Source organism: Cynocephalus volans, chromosome 2 (genome assembly GCF_027409185.1).
Source record: "Cynocephalus volans isolate mCynVol1 chromosome 2, mCynVol1.pri, whole genome shotgun sequence".
Taxonomy (NCBI): domain Eukaryota; kingdom Metazoa; phylum Chordata; class Mammalia; order Dermoptera; family Cynocephalidae; genus Cynocephalus; species Cynocephalus volans.
The window spans coordinates 212,133,668-212,161,194 of NC_084461.1; the positions used below are offsets into that span (position 1 = coordinate 212,133,668).

A 27,527-nucleotide genomic window follows, 5' to 3' on the forward strand; every position below is an offset into this window, starting at 1 on the left:
TCCTACCCAAATGGCTCCAATATGTGTACATGAATATTGTACAAGATTAAAAATAAATAAGGCAATATAATACAGTTTTATCACAAATAAAAAGGAAGTTTTTCACCCCAAGGAACGTTGTGGCTAAACAGTTCCTGAACTCCCAGGAAGTGGAAAGGATCTGGGGCTGCTGATGATGGAGACCTTGGCCTCTGGAGTAGAGGCCTCGCCAAGCTTGTGGGTGCCATTTCAGAACAGTCTGTGTGCAGAGGAGACAGTGTGGTCCTCCACAATGGCTTCCTCCGACTGCCGTGACAAGTAACCGCACCTTCAGAGGCCTGATAAGTGTACACGTGTGACCTCATGGCTCTGCAAACCCCGGGCCCAGACATGGCATGATGCGGCTGCTATGCTGTCTCACCAGCCAAATCAAGCTGTGGCCGCTCTGGGCTCAGATCTGCAGGCTCTGGGTGAACCTGCTTCCTGCCCACTCAGGTTGTGGCCAAATTCAGCTCCTTGTGGTTGTGGGAGCAACGTCCCTGCTACCTCACTGGCTGGGGCTGGGGCTGCCCTCATGTTTGAGTGGTCCCAGATGCTGGCTCATGGTCCCCTCACCTTTAAACCAGCAATGACGGCTCAGTCTCTATCATGCTTGGAATCATTCCTGGCTCTCCTACCTCCTGCATACACTTCTGAGAGCCCATCCATGTAGCCCAGGATCCTCTCCCATTCTAGGGTCCCTAACCTTAATCCCACCTGCAAAGTCCCCTTTTTTGTGTGACAAGGCATATCCATGGGGCCTGGGACTAGGGCATGGACATCTCTGGGAGTTATCCCCCACCTGGACAGTCCAGGGTGGGCAGTGGCACTGAGACTCAAGAGGCCCACAAGGGACCAGGAATGGTGAGGAACAGGCTGGGCCAGGGAGGGACTCTCCCTTCTGAATGGCCTGCGGGTCTGAGGTCAGCAGCTGGCCTGAGAGCCCAGAACCGTGGTGCCCAGGGCCAGCATTCACCACCGCCTTGCTCCGTGTGGCTTCTGTCTGAGATGAGCCTGTCCTGCCTCCTGCACCATCACAGAAGCCACAGACATGCCCAGGAGAGAAAGACCGGAATCCTGCACTCAGCTGCCTCTGCTCCCTCTCCTGCAGCATCCACCCTGCCCACCTCTGTCCTGCCCCAAGCATCACCATACTTGTTGCCCTGCAAGGCCACCCACCAGCCTGGCCTCCCCCAGCTATGGCAAGGCCTCTGCTGCCCCACACAGCCACATGACTGAGCTGGAGTCCAGCCATCTCCAGGTAGGAGCCACATCTGATACACCACAATGGGAGACCACCCCCACCCCACCCTATCACGGATTGGATTGGTCCCCCCTACACACGTCTACACTCCAGGAAAGAGGTCTGGGCTTTTCTCTGTTCCTACTCTGAAAAGTTGGGACCCCCAGGAAAGGGGTCAAGCCCTTAAAAAGTAGTGAGGAGAGGGACCCCCAAGCCTGCTGGCTGTGGGCAGGGGCTGGGCTCAGGCCTCACCTGCAGTCCACAGAAACCTCTCCGGCCACATTTCGCAGCTGTGGGTTTCTGATCGTCTCCCCAGTGTCAAGCCTGCCTAGAATATTCCCTCCTGTCCTCCCTCTGATAAGGTCTGAGGTCTCCATGTGCCAGGAATCATCCAGCTATTTCTGGCCAGTCCCTCCCCACCAGCCCTCCTGGACCCATCCCCACATCCTCAGTCTTCATCTTCACCGTGACTGCCAAACAGCATCACCTGGAGCAGGAATGCCTGGAATCACGACCTTATGTTAACTCTGAAAGACTCCATCCAGGGGGGCTGGTTCTGCTGGAGAAACAGCACCTTCCATCAAGAAAAGTTACTCAGGGTGCGGGGGTCACTCATTGTCAGCATAAATAGAGCCTGGCACAATTGTTAAACATACAGGACCCAAGATGCCACACAGGAAGGCAAGAAGTGCACCCGTCCCCATGCTCCTCTGAACAGGCACAGTGATGGAGCAGGAAGGGGGATGTCCAGCTTTTACAGCGCCAGAAGCTCAGGCAGGACAGTGGCCGGTGCTGGCCACAATTACACAGATGACGCTGCAGGGACCCCCGAGAGTTCAGAAGACCCACCTCTGGCTCTTAGTGAAAAGCTACTCTTGAGGAAAGCCAGCAGCCACCACTATCCATGCAGTGAGGTGGCTTCTCAATTTTCCCCAAACCGTCCTGCCAAGACCCAAGCGAATCTGTGCCAAGCCCACGGTGTGAAAGACCCCAGTCCTCATGGCCCTGCCCAGCAAGGCTCGGCTTCCCACTTTGGCTCTTCAAGCCACTGCCCAGGGCTGGAGCCACCACGTGCCAGGACCTGCCACGGCTAGGTTGACACGGAGCTATCTTGGGGCACACTCATGGCGGGCTCCCTGATCACTCTGCCAGCCATAGCTCCATGGCTCCCCCTGTAACCCTGGAGGATGTTCTCAAAGTCCCGACGCTGACGCCCACCTGGTCAAACCTGGCAGGTCTGCTGGAAGAGACGTTCCCCTCTGTGCCATTGAATGGGGGATAGAGCAGGCCCATCTCTCGAGAGCCCAGGTGTCTTTGCAGACAGGGTCCTCCCCTCCCCGAGTCCCTGCCATGCTGTGTCTGCGTGGCCCTCGGCCACGCCTGGACAGTGCTCCTTCTCCAGCCTGGTGCTGGCTCCCTGCTCTGCTGGTTCAGCTGGTCCTGGCTGGAGCCATGGCCTGTGTCGCTCCAGGAGCATGATTGCCCTGTGTGCGCCCCCAGCAGCCAGCGCGGACTCCACTAAGCCTCCTTCCCAGCCGCTGCAGACAGCAGGTACTGGCCGGTGGGCTGCGGGGCGGGCCCGGCCCTGAGCGGAGGGCCTGTCGCAGGGCACACTGGGGGGCGTCTGCCTCTCCCATAAGGACACATCTTCCGCTCCAAGAGCAGGGACCTGGCCTGAGAGCCGCTCCCGTCGGTCCTGCCTTCTAGGAAGTACGTGAGCATCTCACCCTTTCCCTTGACGCTGACTTTGCCTCGGCACACGAAGTGGTAGGAGCACCTCCTCAGCAGCCGGTGCACCTCCTCAGTCACCTGTTGGCAGAGGAAGCACGTTACTCTAGGTCACGGCCAACAGGCGGGGTCCTCTGGGGGTAGGAGCCCCACGGTGCCTCATTCCCTCCTGCATCTGTCCCTGCCCACCCTGACCACTGGCCCATGGATGTCTTTGGGGTTGGGGCATATGGAGTGAGGGGGCAGCAGGTACCACACCAGCTAGAGAGGCAGAGGTAGAGTAGAGTCCAGAGCTTCCAGCCTCACCACTGGGTACGGCGCTCTCAGTTACCGCAGGTGGGGGTGCAAACCAGCCAGTTCTCAGGCCCCGGGTGCGGCTGCCTCCAGGGACCCTGAGGTGGGGTCCCCAGCACATAGAGGGTGGTGAGCAAATTCCCCAGAGGGAACAGGGGCATCACTTAACTGCTCTGTCTCTCAGGTTCCCAGCTGGTGTTTTAGCTCAAAGAACTCCCACCTGACAAAGTCAGAGGACAGATAGAGGATGAGAAAGTACTTTCTACCAGTTACCGTCCTGGGAACAGAAGAGGACGTGGTTGTTCTCTCTCTGCATTAGGGTGGAGGAGGGACCCTGGAACCACCTCTCCCCCTGCCTGTGTCCCTCCCCCTCACAGGTGGTCATCCAAACTCTGGCCTCTTTAGTTAAAACAACTCAATCCATCCCAAGCTCACCTTCTCATGTCCTGGAATTACTGGGGAAGGGTGGCAGGGGAGGGAGGACCCAGGCCCAGCGTGGGTAAGGGTGACATCTCCAGGCAGCCCAGCAGCCAGGGAGACCTGGCAGGGAGGGGAGACCACAGGAGCAGCCCGAGTTTGGGGCAGGGGAGACAGGGCAGTGGCAGGCTCAGAACCCAGTTTAGAAACTTAGAAATGCAACACCAGCACCGAGCTGCGCCCAGGCTGGAGACAGGACGGAGCTCCCGGGAAGCTCTCCCCGGGGGAGTGAGCAGTTTGGGAAGAAGGCTGCAGAAGAAGGCAGGCATAAGGCCATGTTAAAAAAAATACCATGCAAAGTTCTGGAGATGAATGTGGTAAGGGCTGCACAGCCACGTGACAGTACTTAATGCCACTCAACTGGACACTTAAAAATGGTTAAGATGATAAATCTTATGTATATTTCACCACAATAAAAGAAAATTAAGGTTTTTTAAAAACAATTATCCAGAAGTACAAGAATGCTTCCTGGAAGTCTCTGTCTATGTTCTAAGCAAGAGAGGAAAGCTCCATGAAGATTCTGGTCTACGTGTCCCCTAAACCGTTGAACCCAAAGAACCAACTAAGGCACCCAACCTCGAGTTGGTACCTAACAAACATTTGACTGATGGACAGAAGGGGTGCCCAGCCTGGAGACTTCTCAGCTGAGTGCTGCATCTCAGTGCCTTGTTCAAACACTAGGGGAACTGCCCATCTCTCCCAGGGTCTATGGGACAAACAGGTGAGACTTTTAAAAAAAGTGCCCAATGGGACACAGCACGGTGACAGCTGAGAGTGGAGACCTCAGACAACCCTTCCCATAGCCCATGGCCTGCCCACAGCAGGAGGGAATCCCCACCTGCCTACCAAACACTGAGCGTTCACCACCCCATTCCCATGGGTCCCAGACACCAGCTGCCGTCACACACCAGGGGACAGAGCCTTCTCTCTGAAGCCCCGAGGCCTACAGTTCCCAGGTGGGGCAGCCTCAGAGCTGAGTGGCCCCTCATATGCCCCATGTGCCCCTGGGGCTTTATCCCAATGCACATCAGGGCTCGGTCAAGTTTCACGTTTGTTTTAAGGGAAATCCCAAGAGCTGAAACACTCCTCCATGCTGATGAAAGGCAGAGGCAGCTGCCTTCGAAACTTTCCAGTGACTCTTACAAGGTGTCACGGCCACAGCTCTCAGCCCACCTGGGCTGCCCACAAGTTCCTCAGATAAGGTGGGCACCCCCAAACCCTGCTTTAACCTCTGATGGCAGCTGGGTGGAGGCAAGTGGAGCAGCCAGGCCACGGGCTTGGTGGCAGAACCCTGGAACACACAGTGTCCCCCAACTCTGCACCTGCCATTTAGGGACCAACCCCACAGCCACATGACAGACCAAACAGCAAAATCAAACTGCCACCAGGATAATGCCTCCAGCAGCAGACAAACCAAGACACATAGCTAGCTCTGCCCCAGGGCTTCCTGGCTGCAGACTGGGGCTCACCCCTTGACCCCTGTGCCTCAGTTTCCTCACCTGCAGAATGGGCACATATGCCCTGGGGATTTCTGGCTGAACTGACCTGTATTCTGCCCTGAACCCCGGTGCTGTCCATCCGACTAGCCACGTTGACTGTATTCCCCCAGATGTCATACTGGGGCCTGCGTGCGCCGATCACTCCAGCCACCACGGGGCCCACATTAATGCCTGGAAAACAGCCACACATGGCCTGTCATTAGCAGGAAAAGTGTAATTCACCCTGCCAGCCACCCAGTGCACCTGACACTGCTCCTGGTGGAGAAAAGGCTGCTCCCTTCGGGATCTTGTCTTTAAGGGTCCCCTAGCACCAGGCCCCTTCCTAAAGCAGCAGTCTCCCAGCATCACAGAGAGGGGGCCGCAAGCCACTGCCTGCACATGGCTCCCCTATGTGACACCCTCACAACACTGACCACTGCACTGTGGACCAGCACTGGCTGTGGATCGCAATTCCTAACCCTGAGGAAAAGCCCCATTTCCTGGAACACTGGCCCCTGGCCTGAGTCCTGCCACTGGAGCCACTAAGAAGTCTGACCTTTCAGTCTCTGTGATCACAGGATGCCAAGGGCATCCTCTTTTCCAGAAAAATAGCAGCTCCTGACCTTTTCTCAGGATGTGACCCTGTGGCTATTTTAGGGTGTGGGTCCCAGAACTGGCCTTGGGCTGCTCTGAAGGGAGGGAATGGGGACCCTGTCTCCTTCCGTAGTTCAGCGTCCAACTGGCCTCTGGGCAGCTGCAGACCTGGACAGCGTCACAAGACCCAGGCGCGCCACAGTGGAATCACCCCTGTGGGACCTTTGGCAAAGTGCTCACCCTCTCTGGGATCCTCTCCTGTAAATGGAGTCCTTAATAGCCTGTGACCCCAGCCTGTGCTCAAGCAGGACATCAGGTGGGCTTTCATTATCATTACAGTGCACTTTTGGCTGCCTCCTGCCACCAGGGCTTTCTGGCCCAAGCTGAGGCCACATTCAACCTTCTCTTTTCTCAGCTTGTGGACAGATTTTTCTGAGCTTAGCTGAAAAATCCATCCACTGCCCTGAAATCCTGGGCAGTGGGGACAGGCGTGGCTGGCGAGTAGCATTGGGGGACAGGGGTGTGAGCCAGGTCTGGGAGGACTCAGGAGCCCCCTCTGCCAACCCTGCATGCACCTGCCCACATGGAAGAGACTGGGCCAGTGCCAGCCCACTGGGCAGAAGGGTGCAAGAGAACCTCATCCCCCACCATGTGACCAGCCCCCGACGCACACTGCAGGGCTGCCTGTGGGTTCTGTTGTAGGAGGGTGAGAAACAGAATTTCTCCAATTCACCATCAGATCTGTTTCCAGTCCTGATGAATACATCTCTTAATCGGAGCCCGAGTGCCAGGATGAGGCTTGAGGGGAGAGGCCCAGCCCTGCCCCGTGCCTGAGACAGAGCTGGCTTTTAAGGACACCAGCACTCCATCTTCTGAGAAGTGGACCACCTTCTACCTACCTCTGTTCATACTCAAACAGCTTTTATTTTATTTTTATTTTTGATGAGACAGTAAGAAATATTCATTTGTTCTCGTGCTCCATCTCACAGTAGGGTGACTGGTTAACAACAATACATGATATATTCCAACACTTGTTTTTAAGGCCACTAGATGTTTCAATTCTAAAGCAATCATAAACTACCATAAATCTCTAGTTTAACTGTATCCTAGCCTACTAAGACTTTTTCTGGTAAATTGTCTACTTTTCCAAGAATAACAAATTTAGGATTTAAAAAATCCCAACAAACTACAGTTTTGTAAAATCTAGAGAAGAACTTGGACATCGCATGGTTTTTTGTCCTCACTTCACAGGTGAGGGAAGGGGGCCAGAGGAGACCACAGACACGCCCGAGTCCACGTGGCCCAGCTCCCGCTAAGACCCCTTTCTGGGTGGCCCACCGGCCTCGGCAGGTGTTGTCAGGGCTGGCTGACAGAAAGGAGCGTTTCCTCCAGCTGAGTGTGGACTCAGAGGTGCAAATGACAGTCTCTAGGACAAGGCAGATTCCTAAGTGTTCCGTGAGCAGGAAGTGTCTTCAAGTCCAAGTCACTTTCTGGAGCCTCCCACTCCCTCAGGCAGATTTCAGAGGCAACATGTTCCACGTCCCCACAACATGCTCCTAGGCAGACCACCCACCGCCCAGGGAACCTCACGGCTGACACTGCTCCCAGGCGGGTGCAGGATGTCCGTTCTACATCGAGTGACTAGACAGGTCTAGAGCCACGTACCGACTCGGAGGACAAAGTCATTGTAAGACTGGTAGTTGATCTCCTCCAGGACATCAAACATGTCAATGGCAAAGTCGGCCAGCGTGCTGAGGAGGGAGGAGATGGACTTCTTAGCCTAGGTGTGAACAGACAGGGATCATTATGTTTGGGGGTGCCAGGGCAGGAGAGGGGAAGGGACCAGCTCGCACTAGTCACAGGACTGGGGATTTGATTACCACGTCAACGACACAGCAGCCCCGTGGACTCCAGGTGCTTTGGGTGCTGGCTGAGGGCACATTTATCATCCTATTCTACAGGTGGGAGATGGAGGTAGAGGCAGGGGACTGCCCAAGGCTCTGGCTCCTGAGGGGCAGAGACAGGACTCACCCGGAAGCCGTCTGAGCCCAGGCAAGCCCTTCTGCAGGAGTGGGGTGGGGTATCCCCTGCAAGGGGGAGACCAGGTGTCCAAACTACTGCTGGGACAACGGTGTCACCACCCCTTGCCAAGGTGCAAAACAGGGACAGCAGACACCTGCTAGGGAGCAGTGCCAACTTTCTTCCTTGACACTCAGACCATGTCCTTGCGTATGTATGTGACAAGGTCCTTTCTTTTGTGAAATAGTGACAGTTGTAAGGTTTCTAATTTTTATTTTTTTTAAGGAAGTTTTATTAGTCCTCAAAGTTAGGGAACTAATTTTTTTTTTAATTAAAAGACTTTTGGATGATTTTTTTTTTAATTAAAATACTTTTTTAGGTTTACAGGTAAATTGAGTAGATAGTATATATCCCCTTTCTCCCCACAGGGAGTTCCCCCCATTGTTAACAACGTGCATTTTCTGTGGTACATTTGTTACAACGGATGAGCCAATATTGATACATTAGTATTACCCTAAGCCCATAGTTAAAATTAGGGTTCATTCTTGGTGTTGTACATTGTATAGGCTTTAACAAATTCATAATGACATGTATCTACCATAAGAACATCACACAGAACAGTTTCACTGCCCTAAAAATCCTGTGTTCTGCCTCTTCATCCCTCCCTCCCCCCAATCCCCAGCAACCACTAATTTTTTTTTTTCTTACTGTCTCTATACAGTTTTGCCTTTTCCAGAATTTCATATAGTTGGAATGGTACTGCAGGTGGCCTTTGCAGATTGGTTTCTTTGAAGTAGCAATGTGTATTTAAGGTTCTTCCATGTCTTTTCATGACTTGGTAGCTCATTTCTTTTTATCATCTAATAATATTCCATTTGATGGATGTAAGAGAATTTGTTCATCCATTTACCTGTTGAAGGATATCCTGTGCACTCCCAGTTTTGGGTGATAGGAATAATACTCTAATGAATATGCATGTGAAGGTTTCTGAGTAGTCATAAGTTTTCATTTCATTTGGGTAAATACTAAGGAGCACAACTGCTGGATCGTGTGCTAGGAGCATGTTTAGTTTTGTAAGAAACTGTCAAACTGTCTTCCGAAGTGGCTGCACCAGTTTGCATTCCCACTGGCAATGAACGAAGAGCTCCAGCAGCGCCACATCCTCACCAGCTTTAGTATTATCACGGTTGGGGATTTTAACCATTCTAACAGGTATCATCTCAGTGTTGTCTTAATTTGCAATTCCCTGATGACACATGACGTTGAGCATCTTTTCATGTGCTTATTTGGCATCTGTATACTTTCTTTGGGGAGGTGTCTATTCAGATTATTTGCATACTTTTTAACTGGGATTTTTTTTCCTTATTGTTGAATTTTAAAGGTTCTCTGTATATTTTAGATACAAGTCCTTTACCCGATAGGTGATTTGCAAAGACTTTCTCCCAGCCTGTGGCTCAACTTTGCACTCTCTTAACAATGTCTTTCAGAGTTGGATCTTTTAATTTTAATGAAGTCCAACTTAACCAATTTTTTCTTTCATGGATCACTCATCTTGTGTAGTATCTAAAAACTCGTTGCTAAACCCAAGTTCATCTAGATTTTTCTCCTGTGTTATCTTCTAGTAGTTTCATAGTTTTGTGTTTTTTATTGAGGTCTATGATCCATTTTGAGTCCACTTTTGTGAATGGCATCAGGTCTGTGTCTACATTCAGTTTCTTGCATGTGGATACCATGTTGTGATGATTACTGTAGCCTGATAGTGAGTCTTGAAGTCAGGCAGTGTCAGTCTCCAGCTTTGCTCCTCTCCTTCAGCACTGTGTTGGCCATTCTGGGTCCTTTGTCTTTCTGTATAAACGTAGGATCAGTTTGTCAATATCACAAAAATATACTGGTGAGGTTTGGGTTGGGATTATGTTAAATCTACATATCAAGTTGGGAAGACCTGACATCTTAACAATACTGACTTCTATGCAGGAACACTGGATATATCTCCATTTATTTAGCTCTTCTTTTAATTTTTTTTTCTTTGATTTTTTTGGTGGCTGGTTAGGACAGGGATCAAACCCTGGATCTTGGTGTTATCAGTGCCACCCTCTAACCAGCTGAGCTAACTGGCCAGCCCACTTCTTTGATTCCTTTCATCAGAATTTTATAGCTTTCCTCATATAGAACTTGCACACATTTTGTCAGATTTATACCTAGTATTTTTTTGGGGGGGGTACTAATGTAAATATTATTGTGTTTGTAATTTTAAATTCCAATTGTTCATTCCTGATATGTAGGAAAGCAACTGATTTTTATATATTAACCTTGAATCCAGCAACCTTATTAGTCCTAGGAGTTTGTTTCTGTTTTGTTGTTACTGTTGATTCTCTCAAGAGTTTCTACATATACTGTCATGTCATCTGCAAACAAAGACAGTTTCAGTTCTTTCTTCCCAATCTGTATGTCTCTTATTTCCTTTTCTTATTGCTTTAGCTAGGACTTTCAGTACAGTGTTGAACATGAGCAGTAAGAGGGGACATCCTTGCCATGCTCCCGATCTTAGGGGGAAAGCATCTACTTTCTCACCAACAGGTACAGTAAGCCCTGCACAACCTCAGTTTCCGCACCTGCAGATTCAACCAACCACACATTGAAAATATTTGAGGGGGAAAAAAAACCAATAAAAATAATACAACAATTTAAAAAACAAACAAAAAACCAATACAGTATAACAACTATTTACACAGCATTTACATTGTATTAGGTATTATAGGTAATCTAGAGATGATTGAAAGTTAAACAGGAGAATGTGCATACGTTATATGCAAACACTATGCAATTTTATATCAGGGACTTGAACATTAAAGGATTTTGGTATCCACAGGGGTCCTGGAACCAATCCCTTGAGAATACTGAGGGACAACTGTATAAAGTTAAGCTGTAGGTTTTTTTTGCCCATGTTCTTTATCAAGTTAAGGAAGCTCCCCTCTAGTCCTGCTTTACCTAGAGTTTTTATCAGGATGAGTGTTGAATAAAGTTACATGATTTTTCTGCATCATTTGGTAGGATCATATGATTTTCTTCTTTATCCTGTTGATATGGTGAATTTCATACTCATTTTGGAATGTTAAACCTTACGTATCTGGAATAAATGCAACTAGGTCTTTGTATTAGTCTGTTTCTGTTGTTCATAAGAGAATACCTGAAACTTGGTAATTTATAAGAAAAATAAATTTATTTCTTACAGTTCGGAGTCTGGAAAGCCCAAGGTCCAGGGAGCACATCTGGTGAGGGCCTTCGTCTTGGTGCAGGTGGTGAGAGGTTCTCATGTGCAGGGCTGGGTGAGCACCCTTGTCAACATACTCACTTGCTCTCCACACCCATGACAACCCATTAAACTGTTAACTCATTACTCGAAGAATGGATCAATCCACTCACGAGTCCTCACAACCCCATCACCTCTTAAAGGCCCCACCTTTCAACACAGCCAAACTGGAAATCAAGCTCCCACACAAGCTTGCAGGAACATTCGACTATAGCATTCCTGGTGTACGATTATTTCTATTCATTACTGGATTCAATTCGCTAGTGTTTGTTGAAGATTTATGCATTTATATTCGTGAGAAATGATGGTCTGTCATTTTTCTTTCTTTTGATGTCTTTGGTTTTGGTGTCAGGGTGACGCTGGCCTCATAGGAAGTGTTCCCTCTGCCTCCATCTTCCGGAAAAAAATGTAGAGAATTGGTATAATTTCTTCCTTAAGTGTGTGGCAGAATTGACCAATGAACCCATCTGAGCCTGGTGCTTTCTGTTTTGGAAGATTATTAATTAGATTCAATTTCTTTAACAGATAAAGATCTATTCAGAATATTTATTTTTATTTATTCACAACTTGCTGTGGGAAAGGAGAGCATTCAGTGGTCCAGGGGGGTGGGGAGGGAACAGGCTGGTAGAGAGGACAGGAGGCTGGTGGGGAGAGGGCTGAGCTGGCTGGGAGGGGGTCATGGGGGAGGGAAAGTGGTCACAGGCAGGACATCCACAGTGGCCAGGGCTGAGTGGCCTCATCTACAGGCTGGGAGGGGTCTGGGGCAGGCCTGGAGGAAGCCCCTGTGACTAGCCTCTGTGTTGGTTTTCCCTAGGAGATTGCACCTGGAGACAGCCGGCCACTGACAAGACCGCCTGCAAGCTGCTCCCCTAATCCAGTGGGGAGGGAAGCCCAACCCCAGTGTGCGGACCTGCCTAGGGCCTCAGAGCAGTCTGGGGCAGGCCAGGACCCAGTCCCCGAACAGGCAGCCCTGGACAGTACTCACCTTGGCCCCTGCCGTGGGCACCAGCCCCACCGCGGCCATGTAGGTGCTCCCGATGGTCTTGATCTTCTCTAGGTCCTTGTAAAAGTCTTTGTCCATGAGCTTTGTTTAAAACACAAAACTGTTAAACATTACATAACATTTGAGAAACGTCACCACAGCCGTCAGCAAGAGCAACAGCACAGCTGACGAACTCATTCTGGAAAGCGATCTGTCTTCTCTGTTGTGGGCACCAGACACATTCTAGGAGTACACTTGTAAGAGGAGGGATGGTACAGGACACATCCTGTCCCTGCAGCTGAGCTCATGGTCACCAGGGAGAGTGGCGTCCCCAGTGGCAGGGGCAGCAGGGCGGACCCAGCACCCGGCCGCGGCAGAGCCTGCAGGTGCTACCCTCCTGTCTATAGATGAGGTGACTCAGCCCCGTCCACTGCGGATGTCCAAGCTCTGACATTTGCAACAAAGAGGACAGGCACCCACCCCCACCCAGTGGTCCTGTCCCTCATCAAGAGCCTCTCTTCTTTACTGTCACAGTTGATCTGGACCCCGAAGGAGACACTGCATGCATTTCCCAGGATTTGTTTCTCCCTATTCCATCTACAGAGAATGTGACATACTGTCAGACACAAGAAGGATTTAGTTAGGAGAAGGGACATTCTCATCACCCGTAAGCAGGAGGCACCCCAGCCTGAGCGTGGCCCTCACCTCATCAAAGTCGGCAATGATCTCGTTGAGGAGCCGCAGACACTCGACGCCCATGTTGTTGCCATCCAGCTCGATGTAGAAGTCATTGAAGTTGGGGATGGAGGCAAACATGACACCCACCTGGGAGTAGGACTGGTAGTAGAGGTCCTGGAAGGTCAAAGGCTGGGTCAGCTGCTGAGCGCCAAGGGAGCAGCCAGAGCAGCTATCCTACCAGGGCTGGTGATGGACCAGGCTGGCACCATGACTTAGAGCTGTCACCCCAACGTCCCAGGAGCTTTGGTCACCCAGACTCCACCCTGACCTTGGGGATGGGCAGGGGGGCAAGCAGGGGGCTGAGTCCATAAGGGACCTCCACTTTGCAATGGAAGCAGAGAGAAACAGCGAGAAGCCACTCTGAGCTGGGCCTGCAGCTACAGACCTGTGGCCCTGTTATGGCAGCAAGCAGAACATGGTGCCGAGTGGGACACGTGCTCACCATGTTCCGCGGATTAGACATGAGGAAGTGCTGTGCGACGTGGGCTGGCAGGAGGTTGAAGAGGATCCTCCTGTTGTCCAGCTTCACCCTCTCCATGTCCTCTCGCTCCTCTTCTGCCTGGAGGGTTGGGAGCCTTGGTCAGTCCCCCCCATTCACACTGCCTCCAGATGCCCCCAACCACACGCTTCTTTCTCAATCTTCCAAATGGGACTCCAGGTCGACTGAAGGTCTACACCTGCTCCTGTCCCTCCTCCCCACCAGAGTGACCGGTCCACACTGGTCCACAAACATCTGTGAGGTTACCGTCCCATCTGCATGGCAGGAGCAGAGAGTGCCAGCTCATTTACCATGGTTGTAGGGCCCTGCAGAGACTGACTACACCCACAGTGAGGGCCACACCACAGGGCCACCGCAAGCGTTCAAGAGGCACCATGGGCAAGGTGCTGAGGGCCCATGGAGGCCACTGGCATCACTATTTGTCCTCTGCACAAAACCCAGCCCTGAGAGGAGCTTGGCTTGGGGAACATTCAAAGTGTGAACATTTATGGAGGCACCAAACCCTCGAATGTAGAAATCACATAATGATGCCCTTGTTGAGTCCTGGCCACCAAAAACCAAGGCTCAGAGACCAGCACAGCTGATTCACATCCTGCTCAGCCATGTGGTGGCCAGTGACATGACCAGCAGGTGCATGTCTCTGTGCTACAGTTTCCTTATCATAAAACTGGCATAGAATACCCATTTTCAGAGGTACCATTCCAGGGTTGGACTTAACAAGGGCTTAGGGAGAGGGCATGCTGCCTGGTAAGCCTAAAAAGTGTGGCCTATTTTTGGTGGTATTATAATTGTTACGGCTGAGTTGACCAATTACATGTCACTAGATTCCATGTAATGATTCTACCAGTTAAAATCAAGAAGCGGAGATTCGCAAGGAAACCTTGAGCCACAAGGGGGAGGCCTGAGGGCCCCCTGACCATGGGGTGGGAGGCCAGGCTGAGCAGGGCAGGATGGAGCCCTGGGCCTCCCCAGCAGCTGTCCTCTGGGAAGACAATGTGGTGAGTCAGCGTGACCCACAGAGATGATGACAGGATGTGTTTACCCTGCTGCTTAGAGAGGTAGACTGGCAGCAGACAGGGACAAAAGAAACCCAAGGGCCATAACCAGCCAGTCAGACCACAGCCAGGTGCTAGCCACCTAGATGGGCTGAAGCCAGGCTCTGCAGACAGCAGGACAGGACCACAGCCAATGTCGGACAATAGCATGAGTCTGCTCCGTGCAGTCGATGTCCGGGCACAGGGATGGGCAGAAGCCTCCATATACCGCACGGGCCTCATTCTGGGTCCTGCTCAAAAGTCAGGGCCTCTTTTGTCTCCAAGGCTCTTTTCATTTCACATTCCTATTAATAGTGACAATCTGAACATGCACCTCTCCGTATGACACATATTATTAATTCCGTGTTAACAGGTTATGCTCTAATAGACACAAAAGAAAAGCTTTTAAAGGGTGAGATAAAGAGCAAGGAAATAATGCTTTTTTAAATAATAGTTTTGTTTTATTAGTGGCACAAAAATTTTGCACCCTCCAAGATACCACTGTTAATGTTAATAATATTTCAGTGAAAGCAATGTAATTGAATAAGCTTTGATTGAAAACAAAATCTTGGTTTATCACATTGTGATGAAGAGATTTGGTTCTAAATTCTGTTTATTTCTACATTTGAATTTAGGGCTATTGGAGTCGCTGTCCTTCCTAAATCATCATATTTGTTTTAATCCATTCACAGATGCAATGGTTCTTGCTGAAATTCAACTGATAAATGTCCGTGACAGTTATTTTTATGAACTAAGCAGAAGTCACATATAAAATAAAAACAAAATGAAAATAAAATAAACGAGTAAAAACAAAGTGAAAAGCCACTGAAATTCTCAGTTTATAAGATTTACAAGAAACTAAATATTTTTAAGAAAGAGCCGTTGAAGGCAACGCACATTATTCCTCACAACAAAATCACGTGGGAGAGACACATCCAATTTCTATTTTCAAGACAGTCTCTTTATGGAACAGTTTCTTTCAAAACACATTTCCCCTCTCGCTCGTGCTCATGTTTTAGAAGTTATTGACCAAGTGCATCTATTGACAGGTATGTGGCATCTCAGAGGAGGCCACAACCTGGGGCCCTTGTTGTTTGGGAAAGAGAACAATATGAAACAACGAACAGGATAACCTGGCCACTGCCTCCTGTGCTAACATGTGCCTCAAGCGACTCCACAGTCACCCCAACACAGAATTCCATCTAGCAGCCCCAACCCAGCACCTGAATCAACAGCACATCCACTACAAGGAAACAGCCACGCAAGGGTGGCCCTGGCCTCGCTCTGCTTGGGAAGTGACCTTCTGCCTCCCTTGGGCAAGAGACACAGGCATCTGGCCAGAGCTGGATCTCTAATGCCAGTTCATGCTTTGGTATCAGGAAAGTACGTTTCTTAATTTTCAGGTACAATCACTGCAGATTTTCTGATATTCTCTTCCAAAACCCACTGAATCATCCCTGACCCCTGGGAGGAGGGCCACGCCCTCTTTGGGGGCACCTCAGCTCTGAGAACCACCTCCTTTGGGGGAAGCACAGAGAGGGAAAGACACTTTCCCAAGCACACGGAGCAACTGCGACAAGCGCAGTCAGCTCCCAGGTAGAGGAATTTGGTTACCTGCGGCTAACTGCAGGGTTGAATCGCTTCGCATTACCTTCCTTTTACTGATTTCCACTTGAGCATGAGGTGCCCTCTGAAACATGCTGCCAACTGTCCAAGTAAAGAGCAGAGCACGTGGGTCAGAGATGGTGCTGTCTCTGCATGTGTCACTGCCCCTCAAGACGACAAGCCCTTAGATCCAGGATGGCCATGCAGGCCATGGGGGTTGCACGTGTCCACAGAAGCCACCACCCCTGTTGTCAAGAGGGCTTGACCCCAGGGGTGGCAGGCAGTAGTGTGGGACCCCACGCTGTCAGAGGTCCTTCATTTCCCAACCCAGTGAGTCCCCCTGCCACTGACACCAGCGGTCTCCCTCCTCCCTGAAAGTTCTAGGCCACTTGTTCCTAATGTTCATCACTGACTTCCAGGGAGGAAGGGGACTATGCATGTGCCCCTGAAGACGAGTAAGGTCATGTATCACCTCTGAGCCGGCGCCTTCAGCAGCCAGCTCTCGATTCCCCATTCCCTCTCAGGGACTGAGGAAACTCTGGTGTCCACCAGCCTGGCCCCTAGAGGATGATGACAATGTGGTCCCCTCATTCAACCACACTGGACATGTAGCGGGAAGAGAAGCAAACTTTCGCTGATTAATACTGCTGGTTCCTGGGGATGTTTGCTGTTGAGGCAAACCTACCCTGGCCCTCAGAATGCCAGGCTGGGAGCACGATTCCACAAGGCCACACTCTGGGAATGCTTTCCACTTTCCCCTCACCTTCCCTCCAATGCAGTTAGGTCCCTAACATGCCCCCACCCCACTAACAGCCTCCCAACCCTCCCATGCCACCATGGAGGTACAGGACATGTATGTGTCACCTTCGCCCGTGGCTCCCAGCCAGTTGATGTAAAGGCTTTCCCCTCAATTATCAGCATTTAAGGAAACAGTGGTACAGGTCATCTTACCACCAAGGTAATTAAAGAATTCAGTCTACATCATCAACTTGAGCACTTATCCACTTTTCCTTGAACACAGGCAGCTCACTGCTGTACTAGTCTGCCACATCCAACCTCAGACTCTCAAGCTGCTGGAGAACTGTTCTTATGCTGAATGAAAACCTCCCTCCCTGGATCTTTTGTCTGGAGTCCCTAGTTCTGTCCTTAGTCCACTCCAGAGACCAGCCATGCGGGAAGGACTAGAATCCCTCCCACTACGTCCTACCCTCAGTTCCTTCAGCTGCTCCTCTTATTCGTAACTGGTTTGAAGGTTCCTCTCTGTCTGGATGTCCAGGCTGAGCCCAGCAGCCTTGGTTGTGGCCAAGGACTCCCCCAGACAGGATGCTGGCCTGAATCAGGGCTTTAGCCAAATGCAAGGCTCCAGCTCCCAGCCAACTCAGTCCCCAGGCCTCTTTCCATGAGATGGCACTAAGCTGGCTGTTCCTGCCCTGTGCTCACAAAGAACTATTTTTTAAACAGTGAATTCCCATTCAATTTTGTCCATTTTGTTCTACCTATCCAGCCACCATGGTGAGCTTGGATCCTGAGCCTGACAGGGGTCACTCCGGTGCCAGCTCCCAGTTCTACTCCCTTCTCAAACCACAGGACCACAATCCCAGAAGGAAACTGCCAGCTAGGGAGGAGGGTGGGACCAGGCATGGAGAGAGGGACTCAGGAACAAACCCCAAAGCTCACATTATGCTGAGAATGGTTCCTGCCCTCACTGACAAGAATGAAAAACGTTATTAATCACTGGGCATCAGGTACAGTAGTGAAAACAGTTTTGCCTCACAGCAGGCAAAATTAGTCCTAGAATAAATGCTCTCCTGGTTGTTTTTTTTAACAAAAGTTAAAAGCAAAAACCCAAAGATCAAACTATTGCCAAGTAACTTACCTAAGTCCCAGAAAAAGGATCAAGAATAAATTTAGAAATACAAGAACATACAACACCCAGAAAGTAAAGTTCAAAATATCTAAATCCCACTAAAAATTAAGATATGCTAAAAAGTACAAAGTACAACTCATAATGAGGAGAGAAATAAATCAATACTGACTTAGATACAGTTGATAGGATTAGACAAAAACATTAAAACATTTATTATAGATGTATTCCATATGTTCAAGAAGCTAGAGGAAACATGTTAAGTAGAGACAAAAAATATGTTTAAAAAACCCAAATTTAATTTCTATAAAACTACAATACCTAAGGTGAAAAATATACTTGTTGGGATTAATAGTAGATTAGACAATTCAATATAAAAGATTAGTAAGCTTGAAGACTCAGCAGTAAAAACTATCAAAACTGAAACATGAAGAGAAAAAAGAACAACAAAAAATTAACTAAGCACTAGTGAAAGGTGGAACAACCTCACAAGGCACAATACATGTGTAACTGAAGTCCCTGAAGAAGAGGAGAAAGAGAAGAGAAAGGGGGGAGAGATGGATAAAAAAAAATTTTTTTAATTGGAATAAATAATGGCTAAGATTTTCCAAATTTTATGGAAACCATAAACCCATAGATCCAAGAAACTCAACAAACCCCAAGCACAAGAAGCAAGAAAAAAACTACAGTAAGGCACATTTAATCAAACCATTTAACATCAATGATAAAGAGAAAATCTTAAAAAGCCAGATTAAAAAGACATGATGCGTACAGAGAAACAGAGACAAAGATAACAACAGATTTCTCATCAGAAACAATGCCAGACAGAAGACGGTGGAACAACATCTTTAATGTACATTAGTCCCCTTTATCTGCAGTTTCACTTTCTGCGGCTTCAGTTAGCCACAATCTGATATTATTAAGTGTAAAACTTCAGAAATTAAACAATTCATAAGTTTTAAATTGTGCACTGCTCGAGTAGCATGATGAAATTTTGTCCCATTTCACCCCAAATGTAATTACCCCTTTGTCTAGCATATGCACACTGTATATGCTACCTGCCTGTTAGTCACTCAGTAGCAGTCTCAGTTATCAGATCAACTGTCATGGTATCACAGTAGTTGTGTCCAAGTAGCCCTCATTTTACTTAATAATAGCTCCAAAGCACAAGAGAAGTAGTGATGGCAAATCAGATATGCCAAAGAAAAGCTATAAAGTGCTTCCTTTAAGTGAGGAGGTGAAAGTCCTCAACCTAATAAGGAAAGGGGGAAAAAAAGAAAAACATATGCCGAGGTTGCTAAGATATATGGTAAGAATGAATCTATCTATGAAATTAAGAAGGAAAAAGTAATTCATGCTAGTTTTGCTGTAGCACCTGAAACTGCAAAAGTAACAGCCACAGTGTATGATAAGAGCTTAGTTAAGATGAAAAACACATTAAATTTGTGAGTAGAAAACATGTTCCAATTGGTGGCAATGTGTTGCTCCAGAAAGCACTGAGCCTATACAAATACTTCAGCAAGGGAACCCCTGAAATAAGTGACATCAAGCCATATATGGCAAGTAAGGGATGGTTACACAGATTCAGAAATAAAAAGTCAGTGGTATCCTAACACTACATCACAATGTCTACATCATTCACCTCACTTCATCTTATCATGTAGGCACTGGGTCATCTCACACCATCACAAGAAGAATGAGCAAAGTACAATGAGATAGTTAGAGAGAGAGACCACATTCACATAACTTTTATTACAGTATCTTGTTATAATTGTCCTATTTTGTTATTATTGTTAATTTTTTACTGTGCCTAGTGTATAAATTAAATTTATCATAGCTATGTGTGTATAGGAAAAAGCATCATGTATAAGGGGTCAGTACTATCCAGTTTCAGGTATCCACTGGGGGTGGTAGAACATATGCCCCACGGATAAGGGGGGGACCACTATACTGAAATGAAAAAAGATATCAATCTAGAACCCTATACCCAGAAAAAAAAATCTTTCAACTGTGAAGACAAAGTAAAGATTTTTCAGACATACAAAAGCTGAAAGAATTAATCACCAACAGACCTGCAAGACCTATTAAAGCAAGTCCTTCAGGAAGAAGGAAGGTGATACTAAATGGAAACCTGGATCTACAAAGAACAATGAAAAGCACCAGACATCATAACTGTGTGGGAAATTTTAAAATCTTCTTATTAAATATCTTTAAAATATAATTTAATGTTTATGATAGAAACAATAAAATATATTTGGGGATTTGTAACACAGGTGCAAATAAAAATCTATAATGATAATAGCAAAAACCTGGGATGGGAGAAATGGACTTTGTCAGTTTGGGTTGCTATAACAAATTACCATCCACTAGGTGGATTAAACAGCAAACACTTACTTCTCACAGTTCTGCAGGCAGGAAAGTCCAAGCTCAGGGTGCCAGCAGGGTTGAGTTCTGATGAGGACCTGCTTCCTGGTTACAGGTGGCCAACTTCTCATTGTGCCCTCATATGGCAGAAAGAGAGCAAGAGAACTCTCTGGGGTCTCTTTTATAACAGTACTAATCCTATTCATCAGGACTCTACTTTCGTGACCTAATTTCCTCCCCAAGGCTCTGTCTCCTAATCCCATCGCACTGGGGGTTAGGATTTTAACATATGAGTTTTGAGGGAATCCAATCATTCAGTCCACTGCAGACATATTCTGTTGTAAAGTTCCTAGACTATGTGTGAGGTGGTATATCATTCACAAATAGACTATGATAAGTACCCATTAAAATACTACAATAAAGAGGTGTAGCTAATAAGACAAAGAAAAATAAGTGGAATAATAAAAATAAGTAATTAGCCTCAAAATGGGCAGAAAAGGAAGAAAAGGGAAACAAAAACAGATGAACAAACAGGAAACAGCAAGATGGTACATTAAAATAAAACCACCTCAATCCTTACATTGTATATGTCCTGAACAGCTCAATTAAAAGGTAGAGGTTTATAAAGTAGATAAAAAAGGAAGATACAATTGTAGGTTGCTTACAAAAAATCCACTTTGAATCAAAAGACACAAATAGGTTAAAAGTAAAATGATGAAAAAGATATAAGACAGTTGGATTACTTATATTAATATCAGACAAAGTGGACTGCAGAGCCAAGTATACTTCCTGAGAAAAAGAGGATCTTCCTATAATTCTAATAGGTAGTAAAGGAGTCAATTTATCAAGAGGACATAATCCTAAACATTTATGTTCCTAATAACAGACCATCAAAATACATAAAGCAAAAATTGACAGAACTGCAAGAAGTTCTACCCACTATTATAGTTGGAGATTCCAACACCTCTCTAAAAAAATTGATAGCACAACTAGACAGAAAATCAATAAGGGATTAAGAACTCTATCAACCAACTTGACTTTATTGACATTTATAAAACACATCATCCAACAGCAACAGAAACGGGACATGGAATATGGACAATAGAGCAAATCTCAAGGAATTTAAAAGGATTCAAATCATACAAAGTATGTCTTTGCCCACAATATAATTAAGTAAGAAGTCAATAACAGAAAAATCTCTGGGTTATTTTCAACTAAAAACATACTTCTTAATAACTTTTGGCTCAAAGAAGAAATCAAAAGAGAAATTAGAAAGTACTTTGAACTAAATGAAAATGAGACTATATATAACATCAACATTTGTGGTATTCAGCTAAAGTAGTACTTAGAAGAAAATTTATAACAGAAAGCACCTACATTAGAAAAAAAGAAAGGTCTGTCTCAAATCACCTTAAGAAATTAGAAAAATAAGAGTAAATTAAACCCAAAGTAATCAGAAGAAATTAGATAATAAAGATCAGTTTTTATAAATATTAAAAGGATAACAAGAGAATGTTAAAACCAATTTTAGTTAATAAAATCGACAACTTTCAGGGAAAGATACAAACTTCCAAAGCTACCTCAAAAAGAAATGGAAAGCTTAAATAGCCTTATATCTTTAAAGAAACTGAATTTTAGTTAAAAATTTCCTCACCAAAAAAAAAAAAGAAAAGAAAAACATCCAGGGCCAGAGGACTTCAGTTTACCAAATACTTAAGGATGAAACAGTACCAATCCTATACAAACTCTCCCAGAAAAGAATACTCTCCACTCATCCTATGAAGCCAGCATAATCTGATACCAAAACCAGACAAAGACATTATAAGAAAACTACAGAACAATATCCTTCATGAACACAGATGCAAATATTTTAACAAAATTTTTAGCAAACTGAACCCAACAATATATAAAATTGGTAATATGTCATGACCAAGTAAGGTTTATCCTAGAATGGAAGATTTATTGATTTGATTTTGAAAGTTAAACCAATATAATTCACCATATTAACAGAATTGAGCCATACTGAAACCTTTTAATTGGGGTAGCAACAACCCAGTCACATGAGTGTCTCCAGCAGAGGGCCTGGTATACCTCAGGTGTTCAATAAGTGCCTGTTAGATGGAGGCAGGTGTTAACTCTATGTGCACAGGTATAGAGGGGCAGCCCACCAGAGGCTGCATGTGCACTTGCTGGATGGATAAAGGGTCTTGTTTCCAGTGAGTGGGGGACCTTACTGCACATGGGGTCCTGAGGTTCCTCATCAAGGTTTGGCTTCCACAACAGTGTGCTGCAGAATACAGCTGTGATTTATCAGGAATCATTTGTCCCCCAGTGAAAGCTGTTTGTGACGATGTGATCCTCCACAGCTCAGAAAGGAAATCTACTGCCAGAAACAGGGAACAGAATGACAACTAATGCATGTCAGCATCCGAGAAGCATGACCGCAGCTTGTGTGATGTGAACTTCCTGATGACCCTGTGGGACAGTGTTGCTGTCACATGTGTGGAGAAATGCATGCTTGAGAAGATAAATGACCAAAGAAAGGATGCAACCAGGTCTCTAACTCAGCTTCCACTACCAGGTATTTCAGGTCTGCACCATTGCCAGACTCTAGGCAACCTTCCCTGTACATGTTAATGATGGCAATTGCAAAATGGGAATTACCCTCCCATTAAGCATTTGTTGGTAGAGAAATAAGTTGTCCTAACTGCATTGATAGTAAATAGCATAAACATCGAAATTTAATTGTCATGGTGGTTATCTACTGAGTTCAAAAAAGAATGAAAACACTGGAACAAAAACATCCCAATAGTTAAAGATGAAGAGGTTGGGGATGTTGTCAGAGGGGAAAAGCACGTCTGTTTATGCAGGTTTGTACAACCAATCTGGTCTTCATAAATAATTAACCCACCTTGTCTTTGGCCTGGCAATTTTGCAAGAGTTTGAGACACTCTGATGTTTGCACAACTTGCCCAAATGTCCAGAGGGTAACAGACAAAATCTAAAAAGTTCCACATTTTGCTGGGGTTACAGGAAAGTGCAGCAGTGTTTCTTGTTACGTTTCAGTGGACAAACACATCAACGTGCTCCATTTAGGCAGCCCCTCCCTGGAGACACACACAGGAGGGCCCAGACTTGCCACTGCTCTGAACTTGCTGCTGAGTCATATGAGGTGTTACTGGGGGGTGTCACCAGATGGAGAATCCCACAGCAGGGTCAAATATTCCATTTAAAAACATTGAAAGGATTAATATCCAGAATATATAAGGAACTCAAACAACTTTACAAGAAGAAAACAAGCAACCCAATTAAAAAATGGGCAAAAGAGCTAAGTAGGCATTTCTCTAAGGAAGATATACAAATGGCCAACAGACATATGAAAAAATGCTCAACATCACTCAGCATCCGGGAAATGCAAATCAAAACCACACTGAGATACCATCTAACCCCAGTTAGGATGGCTAAAATCCAAAAGACTATGAACGATAAATGTTGGCGAGGCTGCGGAGAAAAAGGAACTCTCATACATTGTTGGTGGGACTGCAAAATGGTGCAGCCTCTATGGAAAATGGTATGGAGGTTCCTCAAACAATTGCAGATAGATCTACCATACGACCCAGCTCTCCCACTGTTGGGAATATACCCAGAGGGATGGAAATCATCAAGTCGAAGGTATACCTGTTCCCCAATGTTTATCGCAGCACTCTTTACAATAGCCAAGAGTTGGAACCAGCCCAAATGCCCATCATCAGATGAGTGGATACGGAAAATGTGGTACATCTACACAATGGAATACTACTCAGCTATAAAAACGAATGAAATACTGCCATTTGCAACAACATGGATGGACCTTGAGAGAATTATATTAAGTGAAACAAGTCAGACACAGAAAGAGAAATACCACATGTTCTCACTTATTGGTGGGAGCTAAAAATTAATATATAAATTCACACACACACACACACAAACCGGGGGGGGGGAAGAAGATATAACAACCACAATTATTTGAAGTTGATACGACAAGCAAACAGAAAGGACATTGTTGGGGGGGAGGGAGGGGAGGGGAGGGAGGTTTTGGTGATGGGGAGCAATAATCAGCCACAATGTATATCGACAAAATAAAATTTAAAAAAATAAATAAATAAATAAATAATAAAAAATAAAAAATAAAAAAAATAAAAAAATAAAAAAATATATAAAAACATTGAAAGGGACACCAAAGCCAAGAAAAGGCCATGCCAACCCAGATAAGGAAAAATATCTTCCCTGGGGGACATCTCCAGACTGGAAGAGTCACTACCAAGGCCTCAACTTTGCTCAAAGTTAAAAAGCCAAATGAGTACCCCAGTAAATAACCAAAAAACCCCAATTCTTCTTGGCCAGATTGTTTCAGTCTTCCTAGCTCATCTTAAGTCCATTCTTCTCAAGCATTTAGTTTGTACTGACAACTAAAAGATCTTAAACCAGATTGGCCAGCTAACAGCCTGGTCATCATATCTCACTGGACCCACCAGCTGGATTAACCTGGATAGCCAGGCAGAGCTGGACAAAGACCAAGTTCATGGGCACAGCCTGTCCTAAAGCAGCTCTTCTCCATTACCTTATGGTGCGGCTCTTGACCTCACTGGATTGGAGTGTGCCCTCCGCTCTCAGCCCAGACTGAGCAATGCACACACAGTGCCCACCAAAGACGAATTCCTCTGCCCCTCCCCCGATGGCCAACCGAGGCCAGGCCCCACAGGACCACTGCCAAGGTGCCCTCTCAATGGCCCCATGACCATGCAAGATGCTCTCCCAATGGCCTTGCAGGTGACCACGGCTCCCACCTGCCATCATGACTCCATTTCACAGTCCACCATTAGGCCACCTTTAGGGACGTAGCTCAGATCCTATCATGGCTTTGGGGCCATGTCAGTCTCTGCTGCTCACAAAGAAGGGGGGCCCTGGCAGGGACCCTGGCCCCTGTGTTTGGGCTGTGATTCCCCATATGGTGTCTGCTGAGTGTCCCCTCCTTCTGCCATATTCCTTGTCCCTTTTCCCTCAACCCCGGCCCCTCATCACTCCACGGTAAAATTTTAAGCATCTGATGGGGCACAGAGAAAGACCAGTTCTTCCCAGTACCCCCTGGCATTGCTTCCGTGGACCCGCTCCTATGGCTGCAATCAGGCTCTCTCGGGCAACGCCCATGTCTGGACATCTTGCCTCCCCACTGCAGCCCAAGTCCCTCCAGGGGGTAAGTCAGGTTCAGATGTGTCCCCCATGCATTCCCCACCCCCAACCCCTCCCAGTCCATAACAGGAATTGGGGTCTGCTCAGCCCAGGCGGCCCTGCCAATAACGGGTGACATGTCAACACCACTCCCCCGTGGGGAGGAGCCAAGAGGCATGGGATCTCAGTGGGCCCCACCTGCCTGGAACTGGAATCCAGGTGTGTGATGAAGACAGCTGCAGACCACAGGCCCCATGGCAGTCAGAGGGTCCCCCGCTTGCAAGGTTAGTTACCTGGCAGCACGTCGGAGTGTCTTTTACTCAGAACAGACACTGACTTAATATACAGATCATAGAATAAACGAAATGGGCAAACCCAGAGACAGAAAGCGAACAGGCTGCCCAGGGCTGGGGGTCAAGGAGAGATGGGGAGTATGAGATGATGGGGATGGGGCTTCTTTAAGGGGGAGATTAAAATGTTCTAAAATTGATTATGGTGATGGTTGCAGGACTCTGAATATAATGAAAACCACTGAATTATATCGTGAATGAATTTTGTTATGTGATGGATGTCTCAATAAAGCCAGGTTTTTTCACCTGGCATCTGTGTATTCATGTATATAAATAGATAGATATATATACACATAGTGTGCATGTGTGTATCTGTGTGTGTACACAGATATACATATACACAGTGTGTGTGTGTCTGTTTGCACGTATATAGATGTATACACATAGTGCGCATGTATCTGTGTGTGTACCTAGATATATATATATATATATACACATAGTGTGCTTGTATATGTATATGTATATAGATAGATATACATATATACATACTGTGCACGTGTATATCTGTGTGTGCATGTAAATAGATATACACATACACACAGTGTGCTTGTATCTGTGTGTACATATATAGATATACAGAAACACATACTGTGCGTGTATCTGTGTGTACTTATATAGATATACACATACACACAGTGTGCTTGTATGTATATAGATAGATATACATATATACATACTATGCATGTGTATATCTGTGTGTACATATATAGATATACACATATACCCATAGTGTGCATGTGTGTGTATGTATACGTACTCCATGGTTGCCCAATGCAACCTAACAATTCTCCATTACCTTAGATGTGCATCCTGCCCTGTGTGCTAACAGGAATGTACTTAGTCACTTCTGTCTTTTTGAGGTTAATAAAAACTAGAGAAAACAACTGTTCTCATTTTTTTTGTCGGAGAAGCAATTTGCTTCCAGAGGCCCCCTCACACCTACCCTTCACCCCTCCTGCCTCTCCTTTACAGAGAGATCATCCCAAAACAGCCCTCCATGGAGCATCCTCAGGGACTGTCCCAGGTGGCGGGGCTGTCACATGAGGAGCTGTGCCAGGCCCAAGTGCATCAGGAAGAGAATTTCAGTTGTGTCTGGCACACCTGGATTAGGTTCTCACTCCATTCAGCTGCTGGAGAGGAATATAGAGCTTGGCCGGTCGCCAGCCAAAGTCACAAAGACCCTATGTGGAGCTGCTGGAATTCAGGAAAAACACTGCCTGACACCACGCCCAACCTTTGTCATCCCTGCTACTGTTGACCAAGGTCTTCGTCACTCGACTGCACAGCCACTGCCCACTCGGCCTCGGGATTGAGGAAAAGTCTACACCCCCCCACTTCAGCAGGCGTGTCGGCACCCCGTCCCGCTGCCAGAAGACAATGGACGCCCTCGGTGCTCCTGCCTCCACGGGGGTCCTGGTTACCGGTTCCTCCTGGCCGCACTCTGGCTGTGCCCATCTGGTGTCTGAGCCCCAAGTCTGGGCCAGGCCCCCTCTGACCCCCGTCCCCCACCCCCAGGAAGCAGAAAGGGCTCATCTTGCCTGTGCAGCCCAGAGGTAGTCCAGCCGCAACCGGACGTCCACCTGCCTGGCATGCAGGGCCAGCGCACACGAGAACAGCAGGATGGCCATGATGGGCTCGTAGCTGTGCCCCGAGACCGCAGCGCCCCTGAGGGAGATGAGGAGAAACCCGAGTCAGCACCAAATGCCCAGGGCAAGACTTGGC

The 27,527-nt window shown here is 47.1% G+C and overlaps 1 protein-coding gene across 1 annotated transcript in view; it reads right to left on the reverse strand.

Moving 5' to 3' along the window:
- Window positions 1-2,779: 2,779 nt before the first annotated feature.
- Window positions 2,780-27,527, reverse strand: part of ADCY1 (adenylate cyclase 1) — a 125,014-nt gene continuing 100,266 nt past the window's right edge. The window contains exons 14-20 of the mRNA XM_063087523.1: window positions 27,344-27,470; window positions 13,324-13,440; window positions 12,849-12,995; window positions 12,147-12,245; window positions 7,498-7,612; window positions 5,306-5,430; window positions 2,780-3,070 (exon numbers count right to left, since the gene is read on the reverse strand). Of these exons, the coding sequence (XP_062943593.1) occupies window positions 2,780-3,070; window positions 5,306-5,430; window positions 7,498-7,612; window positions 12,147-12,245; window positions 12,849-12,995; window positions 13,324-13,440; window positions 27,344-27,470 (1,021 nt within the window). The remainder of the gene's footprint in view (window positions 3,071-5,305; window positions 5,431-7,497; window positions 7,613-12,146; window positions 12,246-12,848; window positions 12,996-13,323; window positions 13,441-27,343; window positions 27,471-27,527) is intronic.